The sequence below is a fragment of the Anopheles cruzii genome, chromosome 2 (assembly GCF_943734635.1).
Source record: "Anopheles cruzii chromosome 2, idAnoCruzAS_RS32_06, whole genome shotgun sequence".
Classification (NCBI taxonomy): domain Eukaryota; kingdom Metazoa; phylum Arthropoda; class Insecta; order Diptera; family Culicidae; genus Anopheles; species Anopheles cruzii.
The window spans coordinates 59,612,621-59,637,292 of NC_069144.1; the positions used below are offsets into that span (position 1 = coordinate 59,612,621).

A 24,672-nucleotide genomic window follows, 5' to 3' on the forward strand; every position below is an offset into this window, starting at 1 on the left:
TCAATAAAGCTAATGTTATAAATGCATGTGTCATCGAAGGGACTTTACACGAAAATATACCTTACCATGTTTGTAACAAAATTATTCCCGACTTCGTGTCTTTATTTCATCATTCACTTCTTAAACGTAGCGTAGGTTCAGATTTTGGTGCCTCGGCGGTTATTCCCACCCCCATTAATGTACTTTCGTTTTCACCATGGCCACCGCCATGCGGTGTGTAGGCGCGTCTATTCCAGTGGGCTCGTGTCCCACCAGTACCACCATCAGCAACCCGTTGAGAGACAGTGCGTCGTACAGTGTGCGAATCCACCCGTCGATCTGCTTTGCCGTACCGATTTTATTAGCGCCGTCCGCCTTTTCCGGAAGTTTAACGTATCCGAGGTTAAAATCGTACTGCAAACAATCGGCGGCCAACTTGTTGACCGTTTTATCACCGGTGTCCTCTCGAATGAATGACAGCTGTTGCTGTTTGGTGGTAGCGGCCGACGCAGCAACCCCGTTTTGTAGCGCAACCCCAAAGTAGGCCTCGAAGTGCTTCAGCTCGCCACTGTTGGTAACGATCGTCGATCGCTTGTTGCGCTTTTTCGCATGCGCAAACAGCGTCGAGGTGATTTGCTTCTGCAGTTCCGACTCTGGTTCCTGCCGCTGCTGCTGCTGCTGCTGCTGCTGCTGTGGTTGCTGTGGCTGCTTCTGTACCATCCCTTCAAACTGTTCGGGATTGGCAATGCCCACTTTGCTGCCGGTGGACGAAGACTGCGTGATGCTGTGGTAGTGCTGACGGTCCTGCAACCAGCGGTCACCCCAGTACAGGCTTTGGGACAGTTTTGCCTTTACCAGATCCATGCAGGCGCTGCAGTCTTCGACCGGATTGTGCCCCGCAGTGTCACATTGAATACTTTTCTTAAGGAATACTTTCGCTAGCAGTTGAAGCTTCGATTTGTGGTTCGGGTTGCCGGACAAATTGTACACGATGCTCGTGTCGATCACGTACGGATGTATCATTTGCATCGCATCGAGATCGCTGTTCAATGAATGGCCCACGAGAATGGCATCCGGCGGCAGCAGAGCTCGCAGATCGCGCTGCACGTCTTCGAGTCGCTGCGTCACGGAGTGCAGCATTTGCTCGGTGATGCCCGAAAAGCGGGTCCGGTAGTCGACGATCCGTTTGCGCGGTTTCACCAACTTATCGTACAACACGGTGCCCGTTTCGTCGACGATCGAGATGCGCGTCAGCACAGAGCTACCGTCATCCGTCCCGCACATCTCACAGTCCACTCCGAACATGGGCGACTGCGGATGGACCGGTTTGTAGACAACGCTCGTCGTCACGTAGTCCTTGTACACGTTCTGCAGAGTTCCTGGAATGCAGCAAGGGGTCACGCACGTTAGTTGAAAGGTCGCACAGGAGGGACAGATGCACTAACCGGTCAGTGGCAGCGGAAACCCTTCGTTGATCATTTGTATCGGGGAGAGAAGTAACAGCGTGCGCGGAAACCGATCGCCCGCAGGCAACTTCAGGTTACTGTAATCGGCACCACCCGGCCCGAGAACCGGCGAGGCTATGTTCGGGAACACGCTCTTCCGGATCAGCATGTGGTCCTTACAGGTTTGCATGGCCGCCTCGAGGGAACCATACTCGGCCACGAGAATGTCCTTGTGGGTATCACTCAGCGGCACGCACGCCACTTCGTCCACGATCCTCGACGTCGGACAAACGACCTGCAGCACCGGCTGGGCGTCAAAGATCGTTTGCGCACCGTCCACCATATGTTCGCGCAGTGACACGTAATCGGCGCACGAGAAACCCTCCACGATCAGCACCGCCGTGTGGGTAACCCGAAGGGACTTCTGGACCGTAGCCCAACGCGGCTGCGTTAGGTAATCGGTGCGGAGCAACGTTTGCATCAGCAACGCCTGGATGTCGTCGAGCAGCAGCGGAATCCGACAATCGTTCGGTTCACGGTCCAAGAGCGCATCCTCGCCGACGGGGCGCAGCACAATGCGTGGCGAGTGGCGCATTGTTTTCCTCTGGTTTACGTACGCCTTGAGGGTCCGGTAGTCGTGCGCGCCAATTGAAAGTGTCTTATCGCTCTCGAGCACCTCCTTATCGGTGGCGTCCGTATCGGCGCTTTTCACTCGCTTTGCCTCCTCGGACCCCGCCGGACACGGCGTCTGGAGGTCGAATGGTGTACGAGTTTTCGCCAAAATCTGTCGCAACTGATCGCCGCCGCCGTTGCCCTCGTCAGCGTCTGCCCGATCGTCGCTTGCCGTTGTTGGTACAAGGTTAACTTTGTTCCGTTTTCCCACTTCTTCTTGCTGCTCGTTCAACATCATCACGGCGGACAGAGCGAGCAGTTTGCGCTTCTTGCGCTCTTGGCGAAGCTCCTTCTTGCTCTTCACCACCGCATCACTGGCAGGAACACTAACACTGCTTGCCGGAGGCTGTTGCAACATTTATTGTGACTGTAAATAGAGGAAGGGAGCCGGGACCAGGCCGCGGTGGGGGGGAACGGGGTTTAGTCAAAGCGATTCTGATCCGCTCCATACACATAATGGTGGTTAATTTTTGCTGAGCACGCAAACATTGTATTTGTATAAACAATATATGAGTCGGTCACTCACCGATCGTGTGTATCGTGGCTCGGTCGAATGTTGCGGCGTAATTCTATACTCAAAGCAATTCTGGAGAACTTTGTAAGTAAATGGTTTAAATTTGTTGCAGAACTCCAGCAACCTACGGAAAGGCATGTGCGCGCGGTACTGTTTTGACAGTAATCGTCGGCTCCGTGGTGCTGTTTATAGCGGTGGGTTGAAGCGTTGAGTTGTATCTGTTGCCAGTTAAAGAGTACAAAAATGCAGTAGAATGTTATAAACCATATCGTTGCAGCTGTAATCTTCGTTCGAAATATTACGTTCTACAAGAGTTATGCGAGATTAGATAAAAAATACCATTTAGGAAGGGCGGGCGGGCGGAAACAATAAGCAGAAGCTCAGGCTGGTTTAGAACCACACTAGCTGCAGGGCCGGCCGACCGCGACAGACCATTTGACGTTTGTCCGTTCGCTGTTGACGCCAAATCAAAGCAACCGTTTTCAGTTGTTTGGTGTTTGGCGGTGCCAGAAATTCGCCGGGCGTTTGAAGAATTGTTTTTAAAGCCGATTTAATACATCGACAAACGAAGGCAAATGAAATAGGCGAATCAAACACACACAAAACCTTTAACATGGAAACGGAGGCCGACCAGGTGAAAGTTTTGGCCGCATACCGCATCAACAATCAGCAGCTGGTCCGAGCAATCCAGCAGTACAAACTGAACCTCCGCCTGTCGGAAGAGCGGTTCAACGAAGCGAATGCCGGCCTGCTGGAGGTACGGCAGGAGAACAAGTTTCTCCGCGAGTCGCTCAGAAAACTTACGGACCAGCTGAAAATGATCACCAAAACGATGGTGTCGGTCCAAGACAGAACGGACAGCATTTTCCAGCAAATAAATCAGAATCACGAGCTGGCGGAAACCAGCGAGCTGTTTCGGCAACCCCAAGCGCAGTACGTGTACGACAGGCGACGGTTGGAAAGACCGTCCGCTGGCGATGTGGACACCATACCGGAAGAGGAGCACGAAGAAAGCGTGCCAGCGGACGACCCGTCGAACGCCGTAGAAAGTGTTACGATTGCCGAAGCCTTGGAGGAGGAGGAGGAGGATGACGTTGGCCGCGAAACGAATGTGAGCATCGATCCACCATCCGCTTACGCGCACTACACGTCCGACAGTTCGCTGTTGCAGCGGTTGCACGTGAAATCCAAAAGCAACAGTTTTGATGAATCGTTCGAAACGATCGAACCTAACCGTGTGTTGGAAGTGTGCCGGCGCAGCCAGGAGCGCCGGCGCCTGTATGCCGGACTTCAGGAGAGCCGACAGTCCGATCACACTGCGATCGATATGGACTGCGACGTCAACGATGGTGGTATGCATTTGCGGGCGAGCCAAACCCCCAGTGACCGTTGGTTTTCACGTCTTCCTCTTTTGCAGCTGACGAAACGGCCAACGATACGACACTGCAGGCGACGCTAAAACCGCGTGACGATGCGAGCGTCAACGATATGACCGTGTTCAATCCGGACGACATGCTGAAGGTTGCTTCCTGCAGCACTCCGGTAGCGAAAGATCCACCTTCCACTGGGCTGCAGAAAGCTGAATCGGATTACCGGATGAAGTTCCTGTTGGATCACCCACAGCCGATGGTTGTGTTGCAACCACTCACACAAAACAATCTCAAAATGCACGAACGATCGATCGTCGAACAAAAGGTCGAACACAACACCAGCACGCAGCGGCGCACGAGCAAACGGACTCGCGCAAAGGCGACCAAAAGTATCAAAAATGAGAGCCGGCGGCTGGAGGAGGACGAAAGCGCACAGCAGAGCCGTTTTACGTTCAAATCCGAACAAAGCTCGTCCACCGAAAATCTCTCCGACTGTTCGTATCGATCCGGACGACCGAGGCGCAACGCGGCACCGATGAATATGCGAGAGGCGAATCTCCACACCAAATTACGGCGCCAGTAGCGTACCCCGGGGGGACCGACAGACACAGTGTTCTCTCATTTTTGTTTCTATGCTTTGTTCCTAAGACCTTAAGTTAGAAGTTAGTTTCATCATCATCTCCCACCCAGCGCACGACAAAATACTAGAACATACTTTGGACGATAATAAATTAATGTATCCGGTGGTCAACCAAGGGGCCACAGGTTGCACAATGCTGGACATTTGTAACACCCTCTTTCACACTATTTTCGGAATGCTACGCGAGCTTTTCACGGTTCACGTTTTTCTTGCACACTGGCGCGCGCAGTTCAATGCCTACCATGATGCGCGGGGTATTTACTAGTTAATTTTTTGTCGATCTTAATCATAAACCACAGCAAACACTGGGCTTCCACCGGTTTGCTGTACGGGTTACAATTTCACGGGACGACAGAAATGGCAACTTATGTTTTACAAACACGAATAATATTTTTTTTTTCTTGTTCAATTGCCTACCCTTGGCGCGTGCTTAGCTTTTTCCACATAACAGGCAGATATATATGTATACGTATGTTTTAAATGTGTTCACATTAAACTTTGCACAAACTCAAACGGATTACACTATAACACATTTCTAGCGAATTTTCTTCTAATATCGATTACCAGCGAGAGCAAAAGAGAATGCTACGCGCTAAGCTGCTACACCTTTCTCTGTCGCTAATGCAACAAGTAAACTAGAGGAAAAGAACAAAAATAGTTGCATTAATATGCTCTCCGCGGCAACGGCTTCATAAAAGAACAATAGAATTCGAACAACAAATCGCCAACAGCAGCACTACTGCCACGAACAAATGAGAAACACACAGCCAGAAAGTGAGTGGATTCCGTTCCGTTTTTGTGTCCAGCGGACACGTGGACGACGGGCTTTTGGGGCCGGTATAACCGGCATCTTGTTCCGTGGCGCAAATACTGTTAAAATGTTTCCTTTGATTGAATCGCGTGCAGCTGAAGCTGTGAACGAGCGAGAGAGTGCGTCTGCTGTAGCTATCTGTCACATTCTGTTTCGTATTTAAAATTATCTGTTTTAAAACCTTTTCAGTATTCCGGGTGTAACGTGCCATCTCTTATCATCGTTTCGATAAATTTCCCACAATACAACATTATAACAAGGGATTGCAGTAAAGCAATTGGGAACTAATAATAAGCTTCTAGAGTCAGTTGATAACCGCGTAAAGTTTTCCTAATAAATCACTTAGCAGTAGTGCCAAAAAGGTGTTCCCTACGCGGGGACAGCGTTTGGCTCATTGTGCTAGACGCTCACGTTTAAACGATGATTGTATCGAAATAAAAACTAACCACAAAAAGCGGTCGTCGTGTGTCCTCGGTCCTTCCGACAACCGTTTTTTTTAGCGGCGGAGAGATTTCTCGGTTCGTTGTGGACCATTTTAAAAGTCAGTGGTTTGACGGTATGGTGCCTAGCACACACACACGTAGTCTTTGGTGGCCGCGCGCTGGGGGTGTTGCCGTTGTAGGGTTGTTCGCGGGGCCTCATCACCCCTACAGGCAACACCGCTAGCCAAAGATGCACGCAAACACGGAAATGCAGTTCAGCAGCAACCGATCGCAGCAGCCGCCGCCTCCGTTCCGTGGTTCGCGCTCTGCATCCGCGGCCGCTTTGCGCATCTTCTTCGGATAGTTACGCGGATGGCTACGCTGGCTGAGGTGGATCGGAAGGAGGGCGAATGCGGGCCGTTCCGCCTGGAAGCGGAGCACCAGGGCTTGCTGTTCCGGCGTAAGATTGGCCCCCTGTTTGCGGCCCTTCCCGCCGGTGATCAGTTCACCGACCAGCTGCGATTCGACCGGATCGAGCAGCTCGATGCGTTCCTTGGCGCCCTCGAACTCACGCCGGGTCATCGTGAGGTAGCGGGGCGCGTAGCAGAGGGCCCCCAGTGCACGGCGACGGTTTTCGGCCGTCGGATCAACGCCCTTACGGTTGCAGTCCTCCAAACTCCAGCGGGCCAGCAAATCGAGCAGCACCGTCTCCGAGGATAGCTGAAGGGCATCGCGCCGCACGATCATCTCCAGCTCCGGGAAGCGCAGCGATAGCATGGCCTTCTGCGAGAGTACCTCCTCGGCGTGCATATCGATCAGCTGCAGGCAGTTGGCGAGAAGGGCCGCAAAGTACTCTTCGGGTGTCAGGGGGCCCTCGCTGCCGTTCGCGGCGCCCTTCCGGCGCCCGGTCGGGCAGCAGCGACGCTTCTTCTGGCGCTCCGTCGGCGGGATCTTTGGTGGGGCGATCGAGTTGTAGAACCAGAGCGCTCGGTACACCTCGAGCACGTGGTCTACGCTCAGGTTGAGATCCAACTCTTTCACGCAGTGTATCTCCAGCTGGCGGCATTGGAACCGAGTGGCCAGCTCGAGCATCTCGAGCGTGTGCGTTGGTGAGCTGAATTTGACGAACTTTGTCTCGAGATACCTGTTGCAAAGGAAAAAAACATATTTTCATTAAAACTCGCACAGGGCAATCAATCAAAGCAGAACTCGCTGGCAAAAAATCGGCACGTCGTTTTGTGACATGCAATCCCGTCGTTGGTGGACGCCTTAAAAATGCTGCTTTGCTTTATTTTTGCTCTGCTATCGCCGCTATATTGGTTTGGATGCACCCACGCGGCGGCCGCGATAAGAGAGCCGCACGGGCACGCACGGTGAGTCACGGCGACGAACGGGCGGTTGTACTAAAACAGAACCTCGAACTCTGTTGTGTGTGGCGACCGTGGGGCAGCACACACCATATAAAGCCATATTGCGAAAACCGAAGAACTCCGGCCGGCCACACGCCCCGTACGCAACATGGCATAATGGGACGTTATCAAATAATCTCGCAAGATTGAACAGAGGCGCTTGCGGGCTGCGGCGTCCAATGCGTCGAAGGGGCAGGACGGAAGACGGAAATTGTTTAGGCAATTAAAGTGTTATCGCAAAAAGCGACGGTCTTTTGATTAATCTGACCCACGATTTTGTCTACACCTTTGGCGGTACTCGATGACCGTGGGAGACACTATTGGATCCTCGGGCGGCGGTCAAGTACGCGAACGATCCTGAACGGTGCAGCAGCCGGTGCAAGCGGCGCCTCCTGCTTTTTGGTTTTGTCCGCTTTAAACCACTTTCGGGTGCCGTCGTCGTTAGATAAGTTTCACTGTTATCAAGACCACACACGAACTGGCGCCTAACTGACAGGTGAAATCGGTACTTACCGTACGAAAATCTCAAAATTGACACGATCGACGTCGCGCACCACACACTTGCCGCCACTGCTGCTGGTGGTGTTGCTCACGAGTTGCGCCAGCAGCGTGTTCGAGTCCAGGATGGCCTTCCGCTCGGCCCGGATGAGATAGTTCTCCTTGTTGCCCAGCACGAGCAGATCCACAAACTGCTCGTAAGCACCACCGTGGTGGTCACCGGGATGGCTGAAGTCCTGCTCCATTTGTCCTCCGGCCGTTTCGGGGGTTATTAGTGCGGCCATGGGTGGGGCCGTCGGTTGCGGAAGTCCAGCTGCAGCAGCTGCCCGGCCATTGCTCTCGGTGGTGGTATTAAACGGCAGCACCATCGCGCTCTATCGCGCTGCTAATCTGTGTGCCCGTTTTGCGGGAAAGTCCCGGATTCCGGCGTCGGCGGCGGCGTCGTCGTCGTCGAAGTGACCTCACACACGCTAATGATGGCCACCCGCGAGCGGGGATCGCGATACACTTTATGCGTCCCCGGGAACGTCCGCTGATGGACTGAGGTTCCTTTCGGGTTCCCGGATAGAGTTTTGTTGGTCGGTGGACAAAAAAAACTGCGCGGGCTCCAGGCTGGGACGCAAAGATATTGATTGTCGCTGCGAAGGAGAGAAAAAGAGACCATCAACATCCAGAGCTCTGTAATGCGTGCGACGGAAACACCACACTCGGCGCGGCTCGGCTTTGCCAAAACTGATAAAGGCCGATTCGGATCGATACGCGGGGTTGCTAATGTGCGTGTCCATTCTGGAGTCCGATACTGTGAAGGAGGACTGCGCAGGGGACACGACACACAGCCCCGCGGCCAATATCTCGCCTTTCGTTAGGCCCGCTTTTTGTGCGTTTCATCGCGAGTTGCGATCGTGCAAGGCTTGCTGTTCAAGACTAAACTTGTTACTTCAGAGGACTGAACGAATACGATCATGTCTTACGATCATAATTGAACCACGAAAAATGCCACGCTCGAAACATAACTTGGATTGCTAACAATCCGAACAGTGTTCTCGCCAAAAGCCGATCCTGATAAGTTTAGAATCTTGAGGAAGTTTTCTGATTTTTTTCCACTCGCCGTGCACAAGGGCTTCCTCTTCCTTCCTGTTTGCAGTTTGATAACCCAAAATATGCTTACAACAAATAGGACAAACAGAGTGCAAGCTCATCTCCCCATCGGTGGGATCCAATGGCGCCTGTTGTGTACCTCCGCGCGCATTGCGCACATTGAAATGTTGGTTATTAAATTACCAGCCCACCTAATTGAACTGAACACTGACCCCGCCGGTGGTTCGATTCGCTTCTTATCGTCGCCTTACACCCGGTCTGGCCGGGTCCTTCTGATTGCGCGGTGGTCGTTTGTGGTGCGCGGAAGTGTTTATTGTTTGAGGCAGATTACGATTGACCCGGGCCCGCACGCTGCGTGCGGCGGCACGTCTGGAAGCAATTAAAAGGCGGCCCAGCAGACACACCACTGTTTGCACCACGGCGGGGGCCACACATGTTTGCCCCCGCCGCCGGAACGACACCAAAGTGTCGCATACCGTCGCTACCGCGCTTTCAACATCCGGAAAACGATCTTCGTTTAGGGGCCCAACACGTGTGTTGGAGAGACTTTCTTTCGGGTTCTTTGGTTCGTGGCGAAAATCAATGTTTCTTATCGCAAAACGCGTTCTTGTGGCTTACGGATTAATGCAAGTAATTCAATTGATACAGTTTGATGGGGAAATTAAATTTTCGCCCAACTCTGCTTGATCCCGCATTGACAGACACGTGATTGATCGAGTGACTGGCGTTCGCACGCACTTTTATCGTTCGTCACAGGCCCACAATCTGCACTACGGTGATTTTAATGACGGGCCGATAATGCCTCTTCAAGTGTAATCAAATAAGCCCCGATGGCCTTGTGACGGGCGTGTTCCGTGCGTGTCACATGTGGCCCGCTCTTCTCCAGGGGCCTTCCCTCTGATCTGCACTGTTTAGCAGAAAGGCAGCATTTGTGTTTGCGATCTTCTGTGTGTTTGCGTTCTGCGCGGAGGCGCAAAATCGTAAAAATAAGCTACCAGATGACCAGAGCGCGTCGTCGGCGGCGGCGAAGGGTCTAGAGGTTTGTTTGCGCCAATTCCTGCTGCAAACGTGCCCAGCACCCGGACCGGAAGTGAGTGAGTGGGGAGGGCCATTATGTGCAAAAACTGACTAATCACTAATCGACCAGGCGCGTTGGCTGGGCTGTGCTGGACGATCAATAGCGATCCGCGCGGGCTAAAAACAACATAAAGTTAGCACGTAAATGATAGCAAACAGAGCAGCGCGTCAGAGCACCCCAAAGGAGGGAAGGGTCCGGGGAAGGGTTTTGCCATTCTAATCCACACTCTGTTCTGTGGGAAGGGCCGATACTTGGTGGCGCGGCGCTTCATATGCAAATGTGGCAGCGAGGAGCATAAAAGTCTTCGCCTTGGCAGGTCGTAAAGAGTAGAGTTAAATATATAGCAGAGATCCGGCGGTTGGAGATTTAATAAAGGGACGTAGTAGCACAATGTGCCAACAAACAATGTGCCACGTTGTTGGCCATCGACAGCCGATATCACTACGGCGGGGCACCCGTGACACAATTCTCCCTTATGGTACACATTAGCTATTAATGATCCTCGGCCGTTAAGGTACCGAAGCTCTCCGTGACCAGTGGCCACCCGAAGCTAAGTATATTCGTTCTGTTTATCCGAGTTTTCTAATGAAATATTCTGTCAGCGCCTAGGTGAAATTACTTTTGCGATTATAAACCCATCAGCCACGCTGTTGCTCATTTTTGGCGATAACAAGCCAAAAACACCGTCATGAATGTGAGGCATCAAAACTCAAACATCGTTAACACCGGCCGCGCGCGTGTGTGTGTGTGTGGCGGCCAGACCAAGAATGACAACAATCCACACTCCACGTTGTGTGGCCCAACAAACCCAACCCCAAAAACTCTTCTTCCGTGCGCGAGGGGGTGTCGCGCGGCCAGTCCGTATTCAGCAACGCGATCAATGGCACACAGCACGATCCTCAACCTTCGGAACTGTTTGCTCTCTTGCTCAGCACTCTTTAACCCCACCGAACACCCGAAGGCATCGGTCGGGTCCCCCGTCGCAGGGTTTGCGCTGCTATCTAAATGAAGATCAAACACAGTACTCCAACCGGGCCCCCGGGGCACAACAGTAGAACAAAACTCCTCCTTCGCTACAATGCAATTCCAGCAGCGGCAGCAGTTCGCGGCACCGTTCCTTCAATTGATTCACATGCTGGCCACCACCAACCGTGGTCCGTGTGCGAAAAAACCGAGAAAAAGGTCTTCCGAATGGATATGCTGGTACTCGGCTCCGGTCAATCTAAAACGGAAAATGAAATTGAAAAATTGGAAACCCGCATCGAATGAATGGCCTTGGGTGCAGAATTCGCACGCAGAATTGACGGAGAACCGCGGCACCGGAACCGCTTCGTTCCCGATCGGATTATTCGATCCACGTTTGGGGTGCAGCGAATCGACGAATTGTCGAACGCGAATGCAATGAACGGTCAGTGCACTTTACACGTTTGCGCGCTGCCAATTTGGCCGCATGCAACGTTGGCCTGCGCGTCATCGAATCCATTTCGTCGTCGCCGTCGTCGTCGGTTGGCGTGCGCGTAACGGGTGCGGCCCGTTTTTTCTTAATTGTATTAGAAGCATTCCTCACATGGGCCGGCTGTTTAAGTGGTAACATATCCGGGATTCCGCCCGCGTACCGGGACGGAAGGTGTCGGAGGAGAGTGCCAATAGTGTTAACAAGATGCGTGCAACACCTTTGCGGGCCATCGCGGCCGGTGCCGGTAACCACTAAAGGAAGTTACCGCGGCGGCGGCGACGGCGGCGTTGAGCTCTTTAATATCACACCGCTGTTCACGCGTCCACTCAAATGCAGATCGAATCGGTAGGAGCTTATGAGCAATTATCATACAGCAAACACACGGCACGGCGAGTTTCGCGGGGAATTAGAATGGCCGCGTATGCAGATCGAGCTACGATAAGCGACGACGATAAGGAATTTCGTGTCGTCAGACGAATGTGTGCAATCGAAGCGCCACCGAACAATGTTGTTAAGCAATTCGACTCGCCGGCTAGCCCGTGCGGTGGCGGCCAGACTAACAACCGCGGCAGCAGTTTGCGCCGCGGTCCGTTGGTCATCGATTAGCACCCCCGCCGTACATGAGACGGCACGGCAAAGGGCTTCCGCGGGTTGCGTGAGTGTTTGCACCCTCGCCTCAAGGGATTCTCTGGGGCTTGAAGTTCAATATCACGGCCCCGTGGACGGTGATGGTGCACTTCCGCAAGCTGCGGCCTCACAAAAATGCGCCATTTGTTCGCCGTGTACTAGCTCTGGCTGCTGTCGTGCGATGTTAGAACGTTTAGGTACGAAGGACACTGGAGCCACAGAACCGAAAGGACGAAACGATGCGCTTCAACTGGTATTTGTTACCGAGCTTCCGGACGTGTCGTGTCGCGGTGCGCCCGACCTGCTTCCTGTCCGCGGTGTGCCGGGCTTCCGCCGCAAATCCTGCCGATAGCTGCCTGCCGCCTGTCGATGGAATTGACGAGCGAAACAAAATGCAAATAATCAATGCTGAGACAGAAGCTACATTGGTGAAGGTTTGGTGTTTAAACATTATAGATAAACGTTCCCGTACTCGCGAAGGACGAACAAACACATCAGATTCAACGCCGGAGGGGGGGCTCAATTATGTGCGGCTCATTGGCTCCGCAAGTCTTTCCAGCCAACCGGTGCGCGGATAGGTCTAAAAATAAAAGCGTTTTGTGTCAAGGTCTCGGCGTAACGTCTTCGCACCGCACGAAGAACTAGACCGGCACCCGCGGAGTCCGCCGGTGCATCATCATTGCACCGCGAGTAATGGTACTCGCGTTCGTCCCGTGGCCGTTTTTTTGCATTTCTCTTCCCTCAGGAAAGTAGCTTTCCGATTTGGCGGTGAATCATCAGATAGGAATTGGCTTCGTGTTACACTTTTGATGGCATTTTCTTGGCGATTTCGCACCGTTTCCGTTCGCTGACCAGTGTGCGTTGGGGTTTGCTTCGCTGGCCATGTTTAGATTATTTTATTTGCAAACAATCGTTTCATGTTCACTTCAGCATTAATGGGCAATCCTGTGTGCATGGCACTGGCCGCTCTCGCTATGTTTTGTATACACTCAACGGAACTCATATTTCGCGCTTCCGTTCCGAGACCCATTCATAATTATCGATGTTTACATACCAGTGCGGTGCACCGGAGAATGGTCCACCATACCAAATGGCAAGTCCTGGCTTGGCTTGATCGCATTTTTGCTTAACACAATACATTCTGCGACAGTAGCCGGATGGTGACATTGCTTTTTTGCAAACCCCTGTGTAAGACATAAACACCCGACCCGAAGGAATTGGAGGCGAACGAACGGAGGCTGGGAATTGCTGGTGATTGTGCTTCGCGCGTGCATATCCGCTCCCGTAAAACAGCAATGCGCAAATATTTATATTTTTGGACGTATTTTATTTCCCTTTGAGCGTGGGAGAAATATTATCGAAAAAAAAACATTAATCATCTTTGCGATATGGCGATTACGCACGAAGAAAGGCGATTACGCACGATCGCGGGACACAACGTAGCGGGCCAGCTTCCCGCGGGTCTAAAATTAGTTTCGTGGAATCGGTCCCGACTCCGGGCATCATCGCCCGGTGAGCCCTGGTTGTGCTGTCCCGTTCTGCTTTTTGCCATCCATATGTCCGTCCAGATTTGATGCTCGGTTAATAAGAATCGAGAGCGAGTTCTTTTTAACACAATCATTGTGCTCATACTCAGACAAGACTCATAAACGTATATTCTAATTAACGTATTTGTTTGCAAACAGCATGTGCCAGATGCTTACATAAGTCGGGTAAAAAGCACCGAAATCTGTCGGTCGGAACCAAATTCCCGTTTCGAAAACATATGTTGGGCAATTGCGCATATTTTCAGCACCATGTTGTCATAGCGACGGCATCGAATCCGTCGAAGCAACACAGATTACTAGATGCTTAGCGGCGCATGTTGCGATCTCGTTCGGTATGTTTCACAAGCGATATTTGTTGTGAAAATAAACCATTTTTATGGTTACGGTGCAGACGACTAACATCGTTTAAAATACGGTCCACCCGGCTCCACTTGATGAGAGCAACCTGAGGCGACCACCCCCCCAAACAGAAGCACGTTCATTTCGTCACGTTCGCGGCAAGACCGAGAGCGTTTCCCTGCGCAGATGGAATCCCAGAGTGGACGACCTCTTCGTTCCTTCCGAAACATTGTGCCACGTTCTGGGTTGAGGTAGGGACGCGCTAAAGAGTTCGGTGGGTTGGCATTTGGGGCTAACCTGCCTGCTATCCGACCTGACCACGGGCGAGGTTTAGAAGAGTTTTACAATTTCACGCGTCGGCGTGTTGTGCGGCCGGTGCCAAACCACTTGTCGTTCTGCACACACACACACACACACACCTCGCACGGGGAGCACTGGAGGTGGTGGTGGTGACCTACTTTAGTAGTCTTTCGCGTATCCGAGTCCGCGCAAACCGAACCAGAGAGAAAAACCCGAACTCGAGACGAAACGAAGCGGACAATGTTGTGATGGCGGCCATACTCGGGTGGCTACCCCCCATTCGTCCTTCACCCACCCGGGAGAGGTCCTGTGCACTCACGCCTATCCTGTTACACACTGCGCTGTGTTTGTGTGGTGCTCCGCTTCTTGGAACGTTGTAACGGAAAAATCGATTTTTCAATTTGCGGTTCTCGGAGAACCACAAACGGGAACTTTGTAATAACACGAAAAAAGACGGATTTGTCCTGTGGAAAAATAGTGACTCACCTGGTCCGATAATTGGTGCACACACTCTGGCCACTCGAGATGATCCCCGTCAACCGCACGCGACGAATAGCAGCTTTTCACATTTCGGTTCGGTTTCGTCGGAACACGCCTTTTTAGATTATGGACGACCGAGAGCTCGCCGAAGAAACACTAATTACACATTAGTAAAGATAGTCCCGGCAAATGGCATCGATTTCAGCGGCACAACACAAAACTGTGCCCCGTACACCTCTCTCACAAGGGGAGCTGAGGGCCCGGATTTACGTTCAGTCCGTTCCACCTTCGTCGACACACTGGCACTCGGTTGCTGCACACGTTCGATAATGCGTGCCGAATCCGAGAGAACGACTGAGGTTTTGCCAGCTGATCCGACGGACGGATGGACATGCGCATCTCCTAGCCAGCGCCGCCGTGGGTGTGTGGATGGGGCGAACAAGAATAATCACGACGCGCGATGTAGTTTTTGTTCCCCAAAAACGTTGCAGGTGGTCGTACCGTGGTTGACTTGGCACTGCACAACCGGTTTATCGCGGAAGTAGCGGCTCCAACGCTCGTTATTGTGTCGATAATTTTGTTTAGACAAAAGAGGTGCTTGCCACAAACTACTGATGATCGTACGACCGAACTCACCGAACACACCGAACGCACTGATCACACATCGGCACATTTATTCTTCACATGTCCTTCTTCTCGTTGTTGCGATCTTGCGGACTCGGGAACGATCGGTCGCACCAACACACACACACTCTGACGAGGCTCGAGAACGAAACAGTAGAAGCGTGTGTGCGAACGAGATAGTTGCGTTTCACTCGTTTCCAGCGCATGTGTCTAATGCGTGAGCGAGACAAACAGTGCTTAGCGAGTTTACTGGTTTTATGTTGCGATAGGACTGGTGTGGCCAAATGGAGCAGCCTGGTGATTCATGGTGTTAAAGAACTGAAGAAAATCTTCACATTTAAACATTTTCTCAATATGCCATTTCTTTTGTACCATTCCATTTTTCATTATAGGAATTATATTTATTTTACTCTAAATACAGTTTAAAAGTAATTTTTCAAAAGCACTGTGCATTACGGTTTTAATTCTCTTCATCATCATCATCCTCATTTTCTTCCATCAAATGTTCCAGTTGCATTTCCTTTCCTCTGCCCTCAGCAGATGGTGCGTGCTTCGCCAGTGTTCGCTTGGCGCGCTTAGGAGCCTTCTGTCCCACCACATACTCTGGCATCAGAACTCGCCGTCCGTTTTGTTGAGGTTTGTCTTCGACCGGCGTCTCTTGTGGTTCATCCGCTTCGGCTAATCGGTCTCTAAGTCGTACGGAGCGATTGAAGCGTACCACAGATTGACAGATGTTTGCCCTCGGTGCGGATTCATCTTCAGGCCCCTCAGCAATCTGTGTGGCCGCATCACGTTGTTCTTCGAGTTGCTTGAGAAACGAAAAAGCTGCCGCCGTATTGGTTCGCTCGGACGTATCCACGTCCTCCAGTGTGTATTTGGTCCACTTGTGGGGATTGCGCTTCGAAGGGAGAACGTTCTCAAGGGTATCAACGGGGGGCGAATCGAATAGGCGGCGCGGGGCCACTCGTTACCTGATAGTCCGGAAGCTGTGCCCGTTTCAGACAATGGCCTATCGGGGCGGCCGGACGCTTGAAGATGCTTTCTCGGCCACGATATCGATCAACGCTGATCAGTTTTGTAGGGCGACGACGGCCTGAACGGTCCACAGTGTAGTCGGTGGCCTTGCCATCCTGATGAAGAATTGAATCCGATCCGATGCTCTGTTCTGCCGATTCGAGCGACGAGAAAAGAAGGTTCTTTTTCTGCTCAAAACTCATTTTTGTGCCTGTTTCCACTGATCCACTGCCCGCTGTTTGTTTATATTCCTTGTCTTCGCTCCTTGTCATCCAAGGAAGTGTTGCCAAAAGTGAATTGAATTTCAATGTTTCAGCTGATTGATTTTATGACTGAGTTATATTGTTTCACAAAACCTAACCTTCCTTTTTGAGGATCGAAACTGATGATCACGTTTTTTACAATGATTATCAAACGAGAGGAAAACAATTTTGCCATTCGAACAGTCCTTGTTTGCCGTGTGAGCCCTTGTAGCAAAGCCGCATGTAAACAAGCAGGGTTTGCGCATTCGCCGCCTGCTGTCAAAACCCGTGAGAAAAAGTTAGGGAGGTAAGTTCTTGCTAACCCTTTGCACGATATTTTACCGAAAATAGTTAGTATTTACCTAAGTGTTTTGCATTCTTACACACTGTGTTAGTAATCCGTTTCGTTGCCTACCGTTTTCAAGCAAAGGTAGTGCACCGTTTAGTGACAAACATGCGAAAATAAACACCAATCTAACTTCAATATTTCGGAATCCTGAGCGGGGAAAGGATTACTGTTGTGTGAAATGAATGGTTGGCGAACATATTTATGAATTTTAGCGACAGGGCAGCATGTTTACAATGCATGTAATCCTTTGCACGTTTCTATCAGTGTGCTTTGATTGATTACGAACAAACCGCAAATCGTGTGTGTCGATCGCACAGGCGTGTGTGTGTGTGTGACACGGACAAATGTCAGATAGGCTGCCGTCAGTTGTTGACTCGTTTGCTGCGCCAGCATTTCGTCGTCGATTCCACATCACATTTAATTCGGCCGCGAATGGTTGCGGTTCCGTAGCACGTAGTTTTTACCACACACTCTTTATGTGAAATAGCGTTGTGTCGTGTCCCTTTAAAACTGCCCCTGCAATGCAATCATGAATGTGCAGGACGGTATCAATGCTGCCTTTTCGGTGCTGGTTTCATTGTTCATAGTGATCGTTTTGGTTTGTTTAGGTCCGTCACGGACGTGGATGTACTTTCCACTTTCTCATCCTCGGGGGCTCCCTACGGCAACTGTTGCTTATAATTCGTTTCCCTCCTTTCCCCTTCGCAGGCTGGTACCTGGTGTGGAAGCTGTTTCTGTCCCGCTTCAAGCTAGTCCGCGAGCTGCTCGGTATCGCGCAATCGAACGAACACTCTCCGGTGCACGGGTCCGGCAAAGATCAGGCAGCAGGAGCTGGAGCGGTCAACAGCACTCTGACCGCCGACAGCAAGATACGCACCCGAAGAGTACGACGTGATTAGCGCAGCCACCACACGCAAACTACCCAAGATGAATATCCGTTGCGCGAAGCCCGAAGATCTGATGAACATGCAGCACTGTAATCTGCTGTGCCTGCCGGAGAACTATCAGATGAAGTACTACTTCTACCACGGTCTCACTTGGCCACAGCTAAGTTACGTCGCGGAAGATGACAAGGGCAACATCGTCGGGTACGTGCTGGCCAAGATGGAGGAACCGGAGCCTGGTGAGGAGAGCACCCACGGCCACATTACGTCACTGGCGGTGAAACGATCGTACCGGCGGCTAGGGCTGGCCCAGAAGCTCATGAACCAGGCCTCGAAGGCAATGGTCGAGTGCTTCAATGCACACTACGTGTCACTGCACGTTCGCAAGTCGAACCGGGCCGCACTCAATCTGTACACGAACTCGTTAAAGTTCAAAATTCTGGAGATCGAGCCAAAGTACTACGCCGATGGAGAGGACGCGTACTCGATGCGAAGAGATCTTTCGGAGCTGGCGAGTGATCAGGATCGACCCGGGGCCGTCGACGGAGAGGAAGCGGGTGACACCATCACCAACCACAAAGACCACCATGCTCGGCCGGGCGCCGGAGGACATGCCGGGCACGATGGGCACTGTTGCTAACCCGGAACACGACGCTCAAGCGGGGATCTTTACGTTAAGAAACGGCCACAATCGGAACACAGATCGGGTTTTGATAATTAAAATTCTGAAAAATTATTAAACAAAACAGAAAACCGGTGTGCAATAAATCTGCGGTCACTTCGGATGCGGCAGAAGGCTCCACCCCGCCGCTCGTGGTTCACACAGTTTCTGGTCGAATAATTTATTTTATTGAATACTTTTGTCCCTCTATGCACGAGACCCCAATGTCCCGTGTGTGGTTGGCATTTGACTTGGATTTGACCTCTGGTTTTTGTGGAGATCTCAATCAAAGGGGTTGTGTATTAGATACGAGGGGAAAGTTTTGCTGGCGGGCTTACGTTTGAAACTTAGTCGGAAAAGTTAACTAAATGAACTTTTAACTTAAGCTAGAAGACTGTGACCCCGGATCGGGGTCCGAATGAACTTTTGTTGCACTTGATACTTGACTTTTTTCGCCACTCTTGTTGCGACGAGTTTGTTTTGAGGTAGCAGAACGTAGAAACTGCATGTTCCCTCTCTGCCCTCTGATAATGTTTACGTTACTTTTAGAAAATATTGATCCCTTCTTCTAGAGGGTTTTAAGTCGTTCCTAATGTTTACTTCCTTTTGTGCGGGTCGGTTCTTATACCGTCATTTTAGTTTATGGATTTTCGATGTCGATAATGGTTTGGCAAATGCTTGACTGATTTAATGATTATCTTTCCTACTGTTAGTGACGTTGATGATAATGGCAATTTGTCTATACAATTTGGAACGTTGACGAATTGATTTTTGCGATGAGAACAGAATGAAAACTGAAAACCTACAATTGCCACTTGTCCCGTCGCAAGAAGCAGATTGTGCAGAGCAATGTATCGACTAAACAAATAGGTAAACGTAATGTAATTTATACATTATGTACAACTTAAACGAACGACAAACGAAACAAAAGGGTGAACGTTTGTCTTCTCGCGCGCTTGTCTTGGTGATTGGGCTTTTCAAATGGCGCTTTCGATCGATCGCGTTGATCGGATTTCTATTTGGCATTCGTCAGAAATTCCTTAACTGTCCTAAGACCTTATCGGACTCGGGGATACGGGGACTGGTTGCTCAGCCGCGTCTCGTTTACTGCTGAACGGCGTCCAGCATCGCTATCTTTAGATCGCTCGCCAGATGCGAAATGTCGACCACCGAGTCCACCATCTCCTGCACGGCCGTCACACTGGGGAAGTTCTGGGCCGCCTTCTTCGTTTTGCCGACGCACGTTTTAAGCGCCTCGGACAGTGCATCGGCACACGCAAGGACGCGCGTTTTGATGGCCTCGCGTGACACATTGCGGTGCACAATGTCCCCGATGTTGACCAGATTGTGCGCACTCAGCACGACAAACTTGCCGTACGCGAGGAAGAACTTTGGCGGCTGATTGTGCTCGACCGTCTGCAGGAATGCGTCGATCGCCTGCGTCAGGTAACCCATGTGCGTGACGGTCTGCGAGGCGTAGTACACCAGCACGGACTTGTCGTTGGGATCGAGCGCTTCCGGCTTCTCGGCGCAGGCCGCAGCGGCCGCATCTGCCGCATTGCGAACTACGTTTTCAAAGTTTTTCTTCAAATCCTGCGGCAGTGCATCCCGTATCTCGGCGTTAGTCTTTGCGGATGCTTCCTTCGACTCGAGACTGACGTAATCGTAATCTTCGGGCCATTCACCACCACCGCCGCTGGCCCCTGATGATGGAGGTTTCGTTCCGCTAGTGGCAGTAGTGGTCATACTATTGGCATTGCATCCAGTCGGTGTCAGCGGGGTCGTGGGACAGGAAGTGGGTGGTGTTGGTGGTGAGCGTTTGAAGAGAAGGGTCGCATTGCCCTGGATGAAGGACGCCGTCTGGCGGACGTCCTCGGTGAGCGTTTGGGCGCAAGCGATCAGCTGATCGAGACTGTCGGGAGGAAGCTGCTGTTGCAGCTTTTGGGTCGCTTCCGGTCGCTGGAGCGTTACCAGGGTCCAGCCCTGGCCGTCCAAATTCTGGGATGCTTCGTGCACCAGCTTGTCCGCATCTCGTAGTGCCTTAACTAAGGGTTTTAGTTTATGTGCCAAACCTGAAACGTGGAAGTGAGCGTTAGACCATACTCGGATAAACCGGTTCGGTGCAGCATTCTACCTTTGTCTTCCGCTTTGGTTGCATTTCCGAGTGCGCCATCACCAAACTCGGCGAGATCGTGCAGGGCGGTCCTCAAGCGTACGGCCGCCAGCTTCAGATCCATGAGAATCGGATCCAACTTCTCCTTTACCCTCCAGTTGGGCGAAACGAACGATAGTAACCTAAAGGGGGAAATTTCCCACTCATTAGTTCATATTGAGCCCTCGGGAATGTGCGAATCTCTTACCTAGTTACAGCCGTGGTGGCCTCATTCTGTAGTCTTGCGAGGGTTTCCAGTGCGGAAGATAGTTCCAGTGGCAATTCTTTAGGTGATTGCTGATGAGCCAGCAGCTGGTGGCCCTTCGAGGATAGGAAGTTGGTGTTGTTGTTGGTGACGCCACCAAACGCTGGCTGCTGCTGCGCCGGGGGAACGTCGTACGTGGACATGCTGCTGAACGAGGACATCGACATCGAGTGTTGGCTGGTAGTGAAACTGGCCGACAGTGGCGTTCCCGGGGTTGGGACTCCTGGCGCTCCCATTCCGCTCGGTGGAGGTGGTGTTGACCGGACGGAGACGGGATTGCGCCGTGGTACGTCATAGTCCGGCATATTGGCCAGCGAAGATCGGTTGGAGGACGAAAGGCTGAAGCTTTCCGACATCAGTAGCGAAGAGTTGGAGCTACTGGGTGTGAGGTGCTGCTGTTGTGAGAGCAGAGAACGCGGGACGTCATACGATTCCTCCATCCTGTAGCCACCGGTCGCGATGTGAGGTGACCCGAGGTGTGGATACTGGTGCTGTAGGTGATGGTGAAAGCTTAGCGAGGACGATGAGTTCGACGAGTGGATCGATTGGTGCTGGAGCAGAAGAGGAGGCCCGTGCGGTGCCCCGTAATGATGACCACCAGTTGGCGGTCGGATCCAAGATGTTCGATGCGGTTGTTGCTGATGAGGATCGAATGAAGCCACCGGGATGGCCGGTTTCGGCACGTCGTACGTCTCAAGTCCGTCAGATGAAGAGGTCTGTTGCTGAAGTGAATGCTGGTACGGACTCGAACCCCTCGTTGACGATGGCGGCAACAGATCATACAGATAAACGTCCCCACATTTTTGCGGCGTGAGAACCTGCAACAAAAAGGAAAAGCGATTTCTTTTTATTACTGTAAATCCGATTCCGAAGGTAAAAATAGGGCCACAGTAATACGATCGTTTATCGTGACGACGATGCTGGAGCGAAGCGAAATCGGACAAAAACCAAAAACACTTTCACGGAGAACTGGCGGCACAGACAGGTAAGGCGGCTTGATATTCAATTGTTTCAAGCCGTGGTCGACCATGTATCACGTTTCACGGCATTTTCATAATGGTACCGACGACGGCAGGGATTCGCAGGGAGTTAGATAATACATTGGCCACTTGGTGGCAGAATCGTGCCAAAGTGCCGGTTTGTAGTAGAACGTAGAAAATTACGACAGTCTTGTGGGAGCGATAAAATCATTTTTGGTTTGCTTTTAATCAAAATTATACACGAAGCAACTCGTGCCATTTTCATTAATAAACTTCACAGTCTACTTTGTCTCACTAATTGCCACTGGAGGAATTTACACATAGCCTACTAGCTATGGATTAAATGTAGCACTGTTTGGTAGTATTTTCCATTGCTCATCGGCAGAAAAGTCTCTGCTTTTATTTGGTTCACAGTCCTACTTCTGAATTCGCCTTTTTTGGTTTCGGGACACTATCCTTACATAGTTTTGTAATCAATAACATTTTCCGTCAACAAGAAAGTTGAATACATCGTCACCATCAAGAGCTTCGTCCTGAAGCGGTCGGTCGTGTGCAAACTGAAGAGATTGTCAATAATTGCCATTCGCATTCAAAATTATTGCTCTCAAATTACTGCCAAGTGAAGAACACTTACTTTACTTACTCACACAGCTGCGTATGCAGATATTTTGTAACTCAAATATCAGAAACTTTGTAAATAAAGTTTGCACGTATAATGGCCGCAGGGTCCGGTATTGCTGCTTCGTGAAACGGTTACTACGATAATGGGGAAAACCGCGTCGTGCACAGGGACCGACGGCTCACACACGACGGTGAAAAGTTTTCCACGTATTTCGGTCTCTTTTGCTCTTTCCGGTCGCCCCGTTTGTCCATTTCGGTTTTATCCTTCTGCCGCTTGACGCACACTAATGCAGGCACCGTTTAACGCGAAAGAAAGGGAAAATTCCTTGGAAACGGAAAAACATCGCACGCAGGCGCACATCACGTCGTCATCGTCGTCGTTCGATGTGTTTTAAGCGATGATTTTGGTCCTTTTAAAACCAATCAGCATCATGATTAACAAACTGTTCGTTAAGTAATTAAAATGTACTTCCCACAAAACTTTTCGAACTTAGTTTTCGTTCTAAACAGTATCAGATAATAAAAGAAAATCATTCTTTCATGTTTTGGCGAAGCTGAAAGGATCTGATACGATGAGCTGGTGTTCAGTGGCGCCATCTTTCCGTCAGTTTGCTTACTTATCATATTATAGTTTCGCATATCCTTAGTTAATAAAAGCGTGTTTCCTGTAATTATAAGTAAGGACATTAAAAATGTTTCCCTGCACCCGTTCTGCATCCGACTGTCTCAAGTTAATGACTACAAACCCTGAGACAGTTTACAGTACGTTGAAACAATACTGCCTTAAGCCGTAGCAATGCTTCAAAGTGCAGCGTATCGCGGTTCCCCGACTGCAGCAGCGTGATAGTCACGAAGTTACTGTTTTGCGTTAGAACGCGAGAGACACGTGCATGTGATGGCGTGGCCGGTGTCTGCCCGTAGTCTAGCCACTCTAAATTTTGCTGCTTTTTTGTTCTTCGCCGGCAAACCTTGGCTAAGTTCCATAATGTGGCGTAACGTATTAAAATGTTGCCTCAAGGAGTCTGAAGAGGGTCGCAGTACTGCCGTGGATTGCTTCGCCATCCGACCCCGTACGGCCGCTGAACGCTTTTCAAGCGCGCAGGTTCTCTTTTCTTCCTACTCAGCCGCGTTAGTTGGTCCTCCCATTTTTAACACCGGAGAAGATTCATAATTTTTGATGATGAAGGGCAGAGACAAGTGAGAACAGTTTTGGCGCCGCACGGTGGTGTCGTCGACGGTGCTTTTCATCGCTTTCCAACGTCAACGATGTTCAGCAAGATGAAAATCGAATCATTGCACTACACTGCAGCTCCGTTTCGTTCGTGTCCACGTTGAAGGGGAATGCCAAAGAGGATTAGAGTGTGCAAAATTTAATAATGCTGCAGTCAATGTCGCAGGAGAGATAGTAAAGTGTCTGCCGTTTGAACGTTAAATAGCTTTATAGAGTCAATTTTACTACATCAAACCGATTCGGTACTGGTTCACAGCCTAATAGTTTGTGAATGGAGCGATAGTAAACAAACGTTGCGGCACATTCAAACGATAAAAGTTACTATCATCCCAGTTCCGTATTGTGTTAAGCCAGCTACCTTGATTTTTCTTTTATGCTCCATCAAGCCTTCGCAAAGCGGCTACTTCTGCTTCGATTGTTTTTACGATCGTCTGAGATCGCCGCAAAAAAGAAGAGCACGGTTGTTCTTCAGCGTCACCAAGACTGTGCCTTGCTTCTTTTCTAACTCACCCTTGACGGTCGAGGTTTATGGCTTTTGTGGCTCTATTTTATGCCGCTCCATGCCGCCATTGATGCCGTTGCCAAAGGCGCGGTTCATACAATATTTTTTCGGCCGACATCAGATTCTGCAACTGACGTTTCCTATTGCTTCATCCGGAAGTACACAGCACACATTCCTTTCCAGCAGCTAACGTTGAAATAATTTTTGTACAACCTACATGACGGATACGCACAGAACCGATTTTTTGCTTCCTTTGCAGGACCCGCGGCACTATCAGTTTCACAAATTCCGTGTGAGTGTCACGTCTGTTCAATGGGACCGCGTTTTTGTGATGCGCCGTGGTCTCCACTTCCGTTCGTAGGGCTTTTCATTCGCAATTCCGTCGCACATTTTTCGCGGGGCGTCTGTGCGTTCCGGGTCTGGCCCGTTGCAGCGGTCGTCGAGGCCGTCTGTCAACTGAAA

The 24,672-nt window shown here is 50.9% G+C and overlaps 7 protein-coding genes across 7 annotated transcripts in view; 3 read left to right on the forward strand and 4 right to left on the reverse strand.

Moving 5' to 3' along the window:
* Window positions 1-91: 91 nt before the first annotated feature.
* On the reverse strand, window positions 92-2,454 carry LOC128267137 (uncharacterized). The gene is made up of 2 exons (XM_053003925.1): window positions 1,425-2,454; window positions 92-1,358 (listed from the first exon to the last, which is right to left on the reverse strand). The coding sequence occupies exons 1-2, from the start codon at window positions 2,452-2,454 to the stop codon at window positions 175-177; spliced, it is 2,214 nt and encodes a 737-aa protein (XP_052859885.1). The 3' UTR covers window positions 92-174.
* A 769-nt stretch (window positions 2,455-3,223) lies between these two features.
* Window positions 3,224-4,563, forward strand: LOC128267138 (uncharacterized). The gene is made up of 2 exons (XM_053003926.1): window positions 3,224-3,962; window positions 4,028-4,563. Exons 1-2 carry the CDS (start codon window positions 3,224-3,226, stop codon window positions 4,561-4,563), a joined length of 1,275 nt encoding a protein of 424 aa, XP_052859886.1.
* A 1,500-nt stretch (window positions 4,564-6,063) lies between these two features.
* Window positions 6,064-14,965, reverse strand: LOC128267419 (uncharacterized). The gene is made up of 3 exons (XM_053004251.1): window positions 14,692-14,965; window positions 7,776-8,398; window positions 6,064-6,997 (listed from the first exon to the last, which is right to left on the reverse strand). Exons 2-3 carry the CDS (start codon window positions 8,126-8,128, stop codon window positions 6,094-6,096), a joined length of 1,257 nt encoding a protein of 418 aa, XP_052860211.1. The 5' UTR covers window positions 8,129-8,398; window positions 14,692-14,965; the 3' UTR covers window positions 6,064-6,093.
* Window positions 14,966-15,706: 741 nt separating this feature from the next.
* Window positions 15,707-16,531, reverse strand: LOC128267420 (protein TSSC4). Its single transcript, XM_053004252.1, has 2 exons — window positions 16,281-16,531; window positions 15,707-16,207 (listed from the first exon to the last, which is right to left on the reverse strand). Exons 1-2 carry the CDS (start codon window positions 16,524-16,526, stop codon window positions 15,770-15,772), a joined length of 684 nt encoding a protein of 227 aa, XP_052860212.1. The 5' UTR covers window positions 16,527-16,531; the 3' UTR covers window positions 15,707-15,769.
* Window positions 16,532-17,337: 806 nt separating this feature from the next.
* On the forward strand, window positions 17,338-17,813 carry LOC128268789 (small integral membrane protein 13). Its single transcript, XM_053006008.1, has 2 exons — window positions 17,338-17,522; window positions 17,623-17,813. The coding sequence occupies exons 1-2, from the start codon at window positions 17,444-17,446 to the stop codon at window positions 17,811-17,813; spliced, it is 270 nt and encodes an 89-aa protein (XP_052861968.1). The 5' UTR covers window positions 17,338-17,443.
* A 28-nt stretch (window positions 17,814-17,841) lies between these two features.
* Window positions 17,842-18,500, forward strand: LOC128268788 (N-alpha-acetyltransferase daf-31). Its single transcript, XM_053006007.1, has one exon. It carries the CDS (start codon window positions 17,842-17,844, stop codon window positions 18,436-18,438), a length of 597 nt encoding a protein of 198 aa, XP_052861967.1. The 3' UTR covers window positions 18,439-18,500.
* Window positions 18,501-19,284: 784 nt separating this feature from the next.
* The window catches only part of LOC128267418 (breast cancer anti-estrogen resistance protein 1), a 91,604-nt gene continuing 86,216 nt past the window's right edge, over window positions 19,285-24,672 (reverse strand). Inside the window, exons 4-6 of the mRNA XM_053004250.1 lie at window positions 20,820-21,694; window positions 20,594-20,754; window positions 19,285-20,531 (exon numbers count right to left, since the gene is read on the reverse strand). Of these exons, the coding sequence (XP_052860210.1) occupies window positions 19,564-20,531; window positions 20,594-20,754; window positions 20,820-21,694 (2,004 nt within the window). The 3' untranslated portion in view covers window positions 19,285-19,563. The remainder of the gene's footprint in view (window positions 20,532-20,593; window positions 20,755-20,819; window positions 21,695-24,672) is intronic.